Source organism: Cupressus sempervirens, chromosome 10 (genome assembly GCF_028749045.1).
Source record: "Cupressus sempervirens isolate cs-2001-9-10 chromosome 10, ASM2874904v1, whole genome shotgun sequence".
NCBI lineage: Eukaryota > Viridiplantae > Streptophyta > Pinopsida > Cupressales > Cupressaceae > Cupressus > Cupressus sempervirens.
Window position 1 is genome coordinate 693,208,078 of NC_143127.1, and position 12,191 is coordinate 693,220,268.

The window sequence follows — 12,191 nt, forward strand, 5'->3', positions numbered from 1 at the left end:
TAAGGTATCCATCATGATAGAAAATTAAGTTATTGTAAGATCGTCACCTTTCAATAACTTCTGCAAATGCAAGTAAAATCATTTGGAAGTCATCACTTCTGCATGATGTATGTGAGGCCTCGCCCCGACCTATCGTAGCATAGTGATACATTATTACTATTTTGATACTCACGACTCGAGATGTCGAGACATTATCTGATGCTTTGAACATATTATATTATTTCATGTTGTGTGATGTTTACTTTCAAATATATTGAGTTCGTTATTTAATGTTTTATGAATATGTATGTTGATGAAATAAGTAAAATGCAAGATTAACACATTGATTATGGAATTTTAATGATTAAGGATATGAGTAGGACGAAAGAAACCCTGATTGATTTTAAGATGTATGTTTCAATTTATGCGAATCCCTGATACATATATACATATGTGCATGTGATTTTATGGGACTACTGATGTGTGCAATGAGTGTGCAGGATATTTTAGCCAAGAAACCCGACAGAAGAACGGAACTAATCCCTATGTGCTAATTGCGGAAACCTTGTTGTTCGTAACTAAATTATATTGTGAGATGTATGAATGTATCTTTCCGTGATCAGTAAATGTTAATGTTTGTAACTGTGTTCTAATAGTGTCAATTGACACTCGTGAATTTGCATATGCATTCCAGCAAGCTAGTTAGGGTTATCTGTGTAACCTTTGGACTTAAGTCGTATTCAATTAGTGTCTTATTTGCTAATTTGTTCTTAAACGAGTTTAGTTACTCTTAATCCGGATTAGTGCTTAATCTACATTTTTAGAGTTGTTAGATGGTCCTAAATATTTCCTAGCTTTTGTTTGGTTCCAAATCAATTCCTAAGGCTTTAAATCATGAAATCTTTATACCCAAGGGGTATGGGTATGGGTTGGGGGCATTTTCCAACCCCTAAACCCCTTTTATTGACTTTTGAGGTCACTCAAAAAGTCTATTTTTGCCTTTGTGCGAAAATTGAAAGTGGTTACCATGAGTTGCATAACCTCAACTCCACTTAGTGGTTAACCTTAGGTTTGGTTGAGTTAGAAACTTCTAGATTTGTAGGTGAGTGGGGGAAGTTATTGCCCTTTTTGGTGGTTGAATTTGGATCTTATTTAGAGGCCCTTCTTGGAGCAGTTTTGGTTGTTACCCAATCTCTACTTTTAAAGAGGAGTCTTGGAAGATTGAAGGCAAGGAAGGAAAAGCGCTTCTCAAATTGTTCATTTACCATTACCTCTTTGTGAAGATAGGAGTTCTTCATCTCCCTTGTTCAGATTTTTCATGCTTGTTTCATGCTTATGCTATTGTGTTATTATTTGGATGCTTGTATGTATGTTGGGTATGTTGGGAAGGATTGAAACCATGTTTTTTGAATGCTTTTCTTTCATGTTCTTGTTTGAATTTTCAAAATTTTCTTGTATGGGTGTTTTGGCATTACTCACCCTTGGATAGGGCAGAAGTGGCCAATTTCGAGAAAGGTCTTTTTAGTTGGACTCCAACAAGTGTAGAGTCTATTCTTAGGATGAGAAGAGGGAGAGAGGGTAGGGTGTTATGGGCCCCTACCTATTAGCACAAACCTCATATGAGTTTGGCATGTTAAAATGGAAGAACGGAAGTTCTTGATTTATAGCCCCGATTGGGCATCTATTTTGGTGTTGTGTCTAACATCTCCTGTTGGAAAAATCCACCTTTCCCTAGTTTTGATTCATTGTGAATCCTGTTGTGAAAACCTAGTATGAATATGCATGTTTGATTTTGTCTCTTGGTCATGCTTGTTTGACACCTGATCAGATTATGTTCTCTCCACGATCTTAGCAATGTATTGCAGAAAATGATATGGATCCCTTGATAAGGGCCATGAAGGAAACTTATTTGGATTGTTGTAATTTTAGGATTGGAATCCTATGTAAATTGTATTTCAAAACTTTGTTGTAATGGCAACGACGCCGAGTTTTCTTCCTGGTTCTTTCCCGGATGAGCCTTTGAATCAGGTTTCCCAATAAAATGGTGATTGAGTATTATTGCTTCTCATGAGATTTTTGGTATCTTTCGGTTATATGTATGCACATCAAAAATAAGGTGAAATGATGATGATTCAATTAGGCAAAATTTCAAGTTTTCTTATATGTTGAAAACGAAAATTATGTTATGAATGAAGGTTCAGTTTTGTGATTATTGTAAACCAAAAAAATCAATCTTGAAATGTTGTTTTTTTTTAAGAAGTTATTCAATTCTTGACTTAACTAGGTGTTAGCAAAATTCAATAACAAAAAAAAAAATGCATTTATCCTTCTTTGATTAATGGGTAAAATTGGTAGTCATACTTAAAAAAATGTATCTTTATGCTTTTGTTTTATTTTTTAATTTTCAACACTTAGAAAAATATGACACAAAAAAAAATTTACATTCCTAGAGCAAAAGCCCTCTGGATTTTGTATGGGCTTGAGATTTAATGTTATATTGCAATAGAGAATATTCCTGAAGATATTCTTAAATTTAAAATTAGATATTAAAAAGTAATATATACATATAATAACATGAAAATGTATAAATTAATAACTATCTAACTTAATATCCTAAATATCCTAAATCTACCTATAAAACTTTGTCTTAAATTCTACTCCCATTCCCCCTTCTTGGTGCAGCTCTTTGTATGGGCTTGAAAGAATTTTAAAGCAAGTCAATATTATTATGATGGGGTGACATCACCCATCCCCTTTTTCCTTCAACTTGGCGCGCTGATCTCATTGCATGGATGGGATGGCATAATAAAAAAATTGTTATTTTGCAAAGCAAGCCTTTCACCCTAGTCACCACCTTGGGGATTGCCTATACCTTATAGGTAGGCGCGCTGGCCCATGGTGCGCCCAGTCAGCACTTGGGCAGCGCGCCAGTCCTTGCTCTTTTGAATGTTGTAGGGTGTAGGGTAGAGTGTAGGGGTTAGTGGTAGGTGAGTTATGGTTGAGTTATGTTTAGTAGTTTAGTATAGGGTAAAGTTAGTTAGATAAAGTTTTAAGTTGTTAGTATATAGTGTTTAGTTTAGTTTTTAAGGTAGTTTAAAATTTAGTGTAAGTTAGTTAGTTTAATATATTTTAAAATATTTTGTCAATTATAATAGTTTTGTTTTAAATTATGGTTAGCGCAATGTTATATTAAATTATAAGTTCTTTTCTATTTCTTATGTTCTCTGAAATATTTAGATTAGTTTAGGTTAGTTAAGTTAATTTAGTTAGTGTTCTAAATATATATTTAAATGTAATTTTGTTTAGTTTTGTAAACGTTTTCTTTTAAATTAAAGTTAGTTTAGTTTAAATTTTAGTTAGTATTTTAATTATGCAAAAGTTTCAGTGTGCTTAGTGTTAACTATGATCTTGTATGTTTTCTTTTAAAAAAGTTGGTTTTAATCGAGAATTGGTTAGTAATTGTTAAAATTAGATTCTAATTAAAGCAATTTAAATTAAGTATAATTATGTAGTAACGTAACTAATGTCGATATCATTTTAATAATTAAAGTTCAAATTTAATGATCAAATTCAATCCTCATGATTACAAACTTAAGAGTAATGTAGTGAATCTAATTCTGGAAATTTCGTATTCAACTCTTCAACCTTAGTGTACCTATTTATTATTAACATTTAAAAAAAAAAATTGTGTGTTTTTGCCCTCGTATTTTGGGCATGACAATGTACACAGGGGGTAAGCCCATTAAAATCACATAATCACGAGGTATATTCATGAATCACAATCCTTTTAACTACTATAATTTATCGATCGCTGGAGAATCCATCAGACCATGGTTTACTCCCTCTGAATCAATATGATCGAGATCATCAGAGGTTGACTGAATCATATCCTCTATCTGCTCCCTCTATTTCAAGGTTGCCTCTAATGAAATGTCTCCCTCTTCCTACAAGAACATTCTCAAAGGAAAAGATCAAGCAAATAGCTCTTATAGTATATATTAAAAATTAGAAGGGGGACTAAAATAGAATCATTCCAATATTCTGCATACATATTCTCCTCAAAATTCTTATTTCTTTTACATATAGAAGAAATACATTCCTTATGAGTTTGCATATATACTTACCATGTATATAAAAGAAATTTAAGTAAAATATTTGAAATGTAAAAGGAGAACCTTAAATAATATACCTCTCATATACCTACCTTTTAATCTGATCAGTGCCCCAACCCTTAATCACTCCTCAATTACGTATTTTGTCCATCTCCTCTTAAAATAAGAAGGGAGTCTTCTTTCCACGTCTTGCTCAATCATCTTTGCTCGATGACATGGACTCACTATCCTCAAGTTGTCGTAATATCCTTTATCTTAACCGTGGGGATATCTTCTCGTTTGGTAACTATGTTACCTTCCATGTTGGCAATCTTCTTGCGCTTCTTATCAACCTGTGTGTTGATTTTTTACTAAACTCCCTCTTTGCTGGCGGTTCTGTATTAATCATGCTACCAGTAGCTGATTTTTATGCCTTCCTTGAAATATGGAGAGTACAAAAATGAAATTCCTCATCCACATGCCATTATCCCGATCTTATTTAAAATCGTGTGGCCTGACGCTGCTGATAACATGTCTTCCTATTGGTTTCCTTTTTTTTTTGTCTCTAACATATTTCTTTACTTTAACTGAGCTGATTAATACTTTGACTCTTCTGCTTCTTATAATACAAATTTCTTTTATGAGAACTTTTAACTATTCATCGCTGCTTCTTGTTATGATGAATAACAGTGACTTATTCCATTTGATGGACGGGAATTATATAGCAACAAACATGTTGCAATGATGTTTTTTGCACCTATGAGTCACAGGATGAATGAAGAAATCATCAAATGGCCTAAAACAAACTATATGGGACGATCAATGGAGCAACTTATACATATCACAAACCAAGCACATTGGAGTATGGAACTTCAGAAAGTTAATAAGAGAAGCTGTCACCAGAAGATATTGGGAATGGTGTTTATTGCTGAATCTGAAGCTGCTGGAGGAAGCCTAAGTTTGTGTTGATTTCCCAAGCCATCTATAAAATAGCATTAATAACTATTACAACTTATAATCCTTTGACCACTGCTCCAGACAACAAGTCGGCTACTAAGGGAATAATGCCTATTAATAACGTTGGTGAAATGTAATTCCTCCAACATGGTTGTCTGGCAAACATTTATCTAATATCTCTCTCCAAAAGTGTTTCAGTGTTCCACCTTCGAGTAATTATGCCTCTGTTTGATATAGATGACATTTGCAACCTGCTCTTATTTCATGTTAAAGAGAAAAGGATCATTCCAAATGTAATACCACTGCCTGTATAGGTATGTGTTTTCCAATTGCAGCCACCTCTTAAATTTATAAGAGAGTGAGAGAATAGACATGTCCCTTGATGGGACATGTCTATTCATTAACGCAATTGAAATTTCTTAGTTATATATTATATATTATAAATATATATATATATATATATATATATATATATATATATATATATATATATATATATATATATATATATATATATATATATATATATATATATAATTTATCCGAGTAAAGATACAAAACAACAACAAATACATCATCCTCTCTCACATGCACACCTTCACAATCACAAATGATTACATTTATTTATACAATTCATCAACCTTGTGAAGATAAGCAAGGTGGGCCTCAACCTAAACACCCAATACAATCCATTGAATGTCGGCTAAGACATGGCAACGATTCATTTCTTCATCCTCGAACATGCAACAACATCAATAAACACGCCTCAATCCATCACAGCACACTAAATCATGATGTCAGCCAAGAAATTTTTTTTTTAAATGCTTCTAGAAAACCAAAGAATGTGAAGAAGGATCTCAAAGAGAATTCTAGAAAAACATTCTTACATGCATCCTCTCATTGCCAGTTCTAGCATGGGCCATGTGGAAAGAGTCTAGCCTAAAATGAAAGGTTGAATGGATTCACATATACTGTCATGTTTCACCTCTATTTTATATAGTTGAGTGTCACTTATTTGTAAAGTATCCAAAATTATATCCATGTTGAAATCTACACCTTGGAAAACAATGGCTCATTAAAAATTTGTTGGAAGAAATCTCCTACAAGGAAAAATATAGAATGTGAAGAAAACAATTCCAAGAGGAAAACTATAGAATGTCAAGAAGGATCTCAAAGGAAATCCCAGAAAAGCATTCTCAGTGCATCCTCTCATCCCCAGTTCTAGCATGGGCCATGTGGAAAGTGCCTAGCCTAGAATGAAGGACATGAATTCATATATATTGCTCTCTTTCAACTCTATTTTATATAGTTGATAAGATTTATAAGGAAAAAACTAGCAACGCTGATGTTTTCAATAGCTTTGCAACATATTTTTTGTAAATAGACAAACTGGAATGAGTCCCTGAACATTTTGAATAAATTTTCTCCAAAAGCAAAATTAGCAAATAGATGATCTTTATCTATGATTGAGTTTCAATCAAAATCTAAATTCCCAAAGACACTATATAATCACCCAAGGGTCACTAGAAAACAGTTTAATGCTCACAAATGAAACTGTCCATTAAACAAGGAACTTAATATAAAATAAAAGCAAAAAAGTCTAACTGGGGTAATAACATTATAGGTATTTTTACGCAACATAATTAACTAAGGGTCACTAGGGAAGACTCCTATACTGTAAAGGAAACAATGCATAAAAAAAGGAGCTTAGCATAAATAGGAAAAGGAAGTTTAAAAACATAGTTATTTCCAGAAGCACTCTCAATCATTCACATGAACTGTGGAAAGATTGTGTCTGTTATATATTTTAGTCATTTTCAAGTAAAAAAAATTGTTTTATCAGAAATATTTCCAGAACATAAACCAGATACCTTATTAAAAGGGCACCATGGCTACATACTAACAAGGGGAATAAGACTAAAAAATGCATTCCAAAAGAATACAGGAATATTACCCATCGAATTTCATCTGGTTTGTACTCCAGTCTCCATTTAATAGTGTCTTTCAACATTTTAACTGCCTTTTTAACACTCCAATTGCGTGCCCTCAAGTATCGTGAAAGTAAATCATCCGAACAAAAAAGAAACAATTTACCTGACATGGGTCCTATTAATGCCCGTACCTCTCTTATCTGCAGTGTCATAATATTTCAAATTTAGATTAGGGACTCTAATAGTTTCTAACATTGTCTACTGCACAAAAATATATATCATCAACACAGATTTCAGATATCCAACTTGGCTAATGGTCCCTAAGGCCACTTGATCCACAAAAAAGAGAACCCAAATATCATGTGAATAGTTAGGTTCAACAATAGTGACTGCAAGGTGGCTACAATCAACTGAATGCAATGTCCAACACAATAAATATTTTAGGACATCTTAAGTACCTTTGCTTCCTTCTCTGCAGGGGATATAGTTGTTTCTTGAGCTTTAGCTCCATTTTTTTTTAACATCATCATTTGAATCTGTCCTAATGCCAATTAATGTCAGTATGTCAAATGAATAGAAATTAAATTGAATGAAGATAAACATCATATTTATGTAATCGAAATCAGCAATACCTATAAATGGGAGCATTCTGGAACAGCAATAGAACTCATAAGGTGTCTAAACTTACTATGCAGTGGCAATATTCACAGCAAACTTACCTCAACCATGATAGATTGCTAATTTTTGAGTTGAATCAATTTGAAACAGATAAAGTACAGCAAAGACCTTAAAAATCTTCTTTTGGGGGTTTACAGCCTAATCACAAACTAAATATTCAAGAGAAACAAAAATCATTTTTTTGTACACTTCTTAGTTCCACCAAGAGATTTTATGATAGAAAAGCATCTGAGATTAGCATTCATAGAAATATCTTAAAAACCGTATATCCGTGTCAATTTTCTTGCTGTACACCTAATAAAAAAGTAATTAAAGCTTTAATCTTGTCTTCAAAAAAACTTACTCAATAAAGAAGTTATCCAGTGGCAAGAATTTCTACTTCACTCTTTAACCACTTAATTCAGTGCCCAATCCTTCTGGCTTTCCACTGTGTAAAGTTTCCCACTGCAGAAAATCGTACAAGGCAGTAATGAAGAGAAGCAGACTTTAATGTATCTTGTGTGTTCTCTATCCTCACACCTTATGTTTATACTGCACCCAAGATGCATGTCCTTACAAAGGACATGACTCTTCTAGGTCGGTCCTTAATTGCTCTCTTATAATTGGTGTCTAATCAAGGAGACATATGTTAATATCTAAACTAACCAAAAATGATTGGTTAGCCTTTAAACTATGTTGCCCAAAGGAGACACCAATAACTCCAAAAAAAAAGACAATTATTTATAGGCTTTATTTCTAAGGGATTTCATGCAATCTCAGATCTGTAGGATCTGTAGAATCAGATCAGAATGATTTCATAGTTACAGAATTAACACTCCCTCTTAACTTGATAATCATACTAAGAGATAACATATCTAGCATCATCAACTAAGATGAATAAGCATAGATTGATACTCTATCTATCTAAATCTATGCATGTGATATCATTGAACACATGATTCTGTCATATTACCTATGATATGACTTATCACTTATACTTGTGATAATAGTATTGCATAGAATGCAATATACAAGATAAAATCTGGAGAATGATTAAATTCTTCCTTTATCCAAGTTGTGACTCATAGGTACTAGCAGGCCTATATCACAACATGATCCTGAGTTAAGATCTGCAAGAACATAGGATAAATTCCGGAGAATGATTAAATTCTTCATTTATCCAAGTTGTGACTCATAGATATAGAAATGTCTACATCACAATACCATCTTAAACTCATCTAGATCTGATAGTAGTTCTCTACTGTTCAACACATTATCTAAGAGATCATCATCTCTCATAATCTCTTTTATACAAGTGTTCATTATCTCAGAGATCATCAACTCTTAAATAATGTATACAAATGGTGAAGCCCATAATAGTCAATACCCAGACAATAATAATTTTTAATTCAAAATTATTAATAATTAAAGAATACAAATGTATTACAATTCAACCATACCAAGTCTTTTCCTGAAGTGATCTATCTTCACTCGAGAGAGATGTTTAGTAAGAATATTTGTTGTCTAATCTGCAGTGCAAATGTATTCTAATTTTATGGTATTCCTATCTAACATATCTTTTACATAATGGTAAGGAATTTCAATATGCTTGGACCTATCATGGAAAAACGGATTCATAGAAAGATTGATGGAACTCTAATTATCACTATAAATTATAGTAGGATTCATGGGTTGACCAAATAATCCCACAAGTAACTTTCTGCGCCAAACTGTTTCCCAAGAGGCCATTGTTGTGGCAATGTATTCAGCTTCTATGGAACTCTGTGCTACTGATGCCTGTTTTCTGCATATCCATGGTATCATCGTTGAGCCTAAACTAAAATGTCATCCTGAAGTTTTTTTCCTATCAGTAACACTTCCAACCCAATCCGAGTCTGTGAACCCATGTAAGTCCAAGTCAACTTTCTCATACTTGAGATCAAGATTAAGAGTGCTTTGTAAGTATCTCATGATGTGTTTGACTACAACTAGGTGAATCTCTTTTGGCTCACACATAAACTGACTTAAGGCATTAACATCATAGCAAATATCAGGTCTTGTATTTACCAAGTACATAAGAGACCCAATTATCTGTCTGTAAAGAGTAGAATCTATGGAGGGTGATTCTGTCGCTGCTTCCTTATGTTTGTGTAGATTAGTCTCCATTGCAGAAGACATAGGTCTATAGTTCCACATTCCAAATCTCTTCAAAATGTCTAATGTATATTGTCCTTGATTAAGTATGATGCTGTCAAAATTATGCCATACTTCCAATCCTAGGAAGTAATGAAGGAGTCATAAATCTTTCATTTCAAATTCTTTGATTAGATCTTTCTTGCATTGATCTATAAGATGATCATCACCTATTATTAGTAAATCATCAACATATAGTATCACAATTATCATATCATCTTTATCCTTTCTAAAATAGAGATTTGAATCAACTTCATTCTTGGAGAATCCTACACAGGAGAGATACTTATCAATTCTTTCATACCATGCTCTTGGAGCCTGTTTAAGTCCATAGAGAGCTTTCTCGAGCCTACAAACAAAGACTTTAGGGTTATGAGTTTCAAATCCTTCAAGTTGTTCCAAAATACCTCTTCTGTAATCTTTCCATTCAAAAATGTTGTTTTTACATCCATCTGATGTACTTTCCATCCCTTCGATGCTACAATAGCTAGGACTGCACTTACAGAGGTGTATCTAGCAACAGGAGCAAAGGTTTCTTCATAATCAATTCCCTCCTTCTGAGAGAAACCTCTGGCTACGAATCTAGCTTTATATTTTTCAATGCTACCGTCAACAATGTGCTTAATTTTAAATATCCACTTAGAAGAAACAACTGATTTTCCTTCAGGCATTGGAACAATTTCCCAAACATCATTCTCAATAATGGGTTGGTATTCTTTCATCATAGCATCCTTCCAAGTTGTATGTTTAATAGCATCACTCATTTTGGTTATGGTTTTAAAGTACTAAATCCGACATCAAATCCATGATGTCACCCTTACTGGCATCCAGACATAAAGTCCACCAAGTACTAAATCGGACATCAAATTCATGATGTCACCTGCACTGATATCCGAATATCAAAAACATGATATTCACAAGGTGCTCTGAGTACTAGTATCCAGACATTAAGTCCACCAAGTACTCAATCCTTGAGTCAAGAAGACTCAAACTATGGATTGCCACTATCCACAAATCATAAAAATATAATCACTTAGATAAATTTAGCCACATATGCAACCAATATAGTCTATGTTATATTCACATATCAAAGAAATTATCATGCAAAATATCCAATTATAGACTCAACTGTATAAAGAGGTTAGTCTTTGTTATAACATAGCCAATGATCATAACAAACGCAACCAATAATGTAGCCTAGGCTAAATATAGTCTTGACTAAATACATAGCCCATATAAAATAAATGCTTATACATATGAATCCCCAAAGGAGGAGTTTATAATGCAAAACTAGGTGAAAGTAGGCCCATATATAAACTCCCACTTTAAGTTCAAGCATCTCTAAGGTGAATTCAATCCACATATGCAAGTTCTCAATTTATCCAAGATTGTAATAAGTCAAAACAAATTAAAGTAACTGGTGTCCATGATACTTAATGTGATCTACTCCCTTGGTGAAAGTTTACAAGTTTCCTATCTGCTCCCTCTGAAGTTTAGGTTTAACTACTTTTGGTAGGACTCCCCCTCAATGTGAACACTGTAAGGTCCCCTCCCATTATCTAGCCGAAGTTTATGGATAATTTCTCAAGGGGTTACGAGTCATCATCAAACCATGAGAATTTTTTGTTTATCTCACTTAGTCCAGATTTATCTTAGAATTAAAAGTTTATATAACAAGATTTAATTCTTTAACTCATACTCAGAAATGAATATAATGCAATGTCCCTATGGACATTCAACCTTAAACAAAAAAACTTTCTGCTATGTTTAGAATGCACCTAGAAATGTTTGAATGCTCTTGGAAATGATTCCTTTTGACATCTAGCGGACTAATAATTGTCCAATAGAGATTCCCTCAGGTAAATCTTGGTACTCTATTCTTGGTACCATCCTAAAAGCTTTTCACAGAGATTAATAAAAGTCCAATAGAGATATCAATGCTTGAATCATACATGATTCACTAAATAATAAAATTAATAGCATGAAGGATAGAAGAGAATTATTTAACCATAGAAAATAATTATCTCTTTATACTTCTTGTTTTGTCCTCACTCAACAAACATAATTTTGTCCTCACTCAACAGACAAATATCCAACACCATAGAAGTGCTTGTAAAAACTCTAAATCGCATCGACTAGTATTGAATAGTGTTGTTATGATATCACCATTCTCTAATCCTACACAAACTTTTTCCCACAACAATCGGCACACAAGAATAATCTTCCATTTACCGCTAACCACAACTCTCACATGAATCTATTGATTGCCAAATATAATCCACCACTTTATGCAATCAATTCTCAAAGCACCTAGCAATAGGTATTTATGCAAAACACCCGACAATGCTCTGACAGACAATGCCTACAATGTTTGGTAAGCACA

The 12,191-nt window shown here is 33.2% G+C and overlaps 1 protein-coding gene across 1 annotated transcript in view; it reads right to left on the reverse strand.

The window, feature by feature from the left end:
* LOC149535735 (uncharacterized) overlaps positions 1-12,191 on the reverse strand; it is an 83,457-nt gene that overhangs the window by 19,612 nt on the left and 51,654 nt on the right. Inside the window, exons 2-3 of the mRNA XM_089804592.1 lie at positions 7,417-7,494; positions 6,982-7,158 (exon numbers count right to left, since the gene is read on the reverse strand). Of these exons, the coding sequence (XP_089660718.1) occupies positions 6,982-7,158; positions 7,417-7,488 (249 nt within the window). The 5' untranslated portion in view covers positions 7,489-7,494. The remainder of the gene's footprint in view (positions 1-6,981; positions 7,159-7,416; positions 7,495-12,191) is intronic.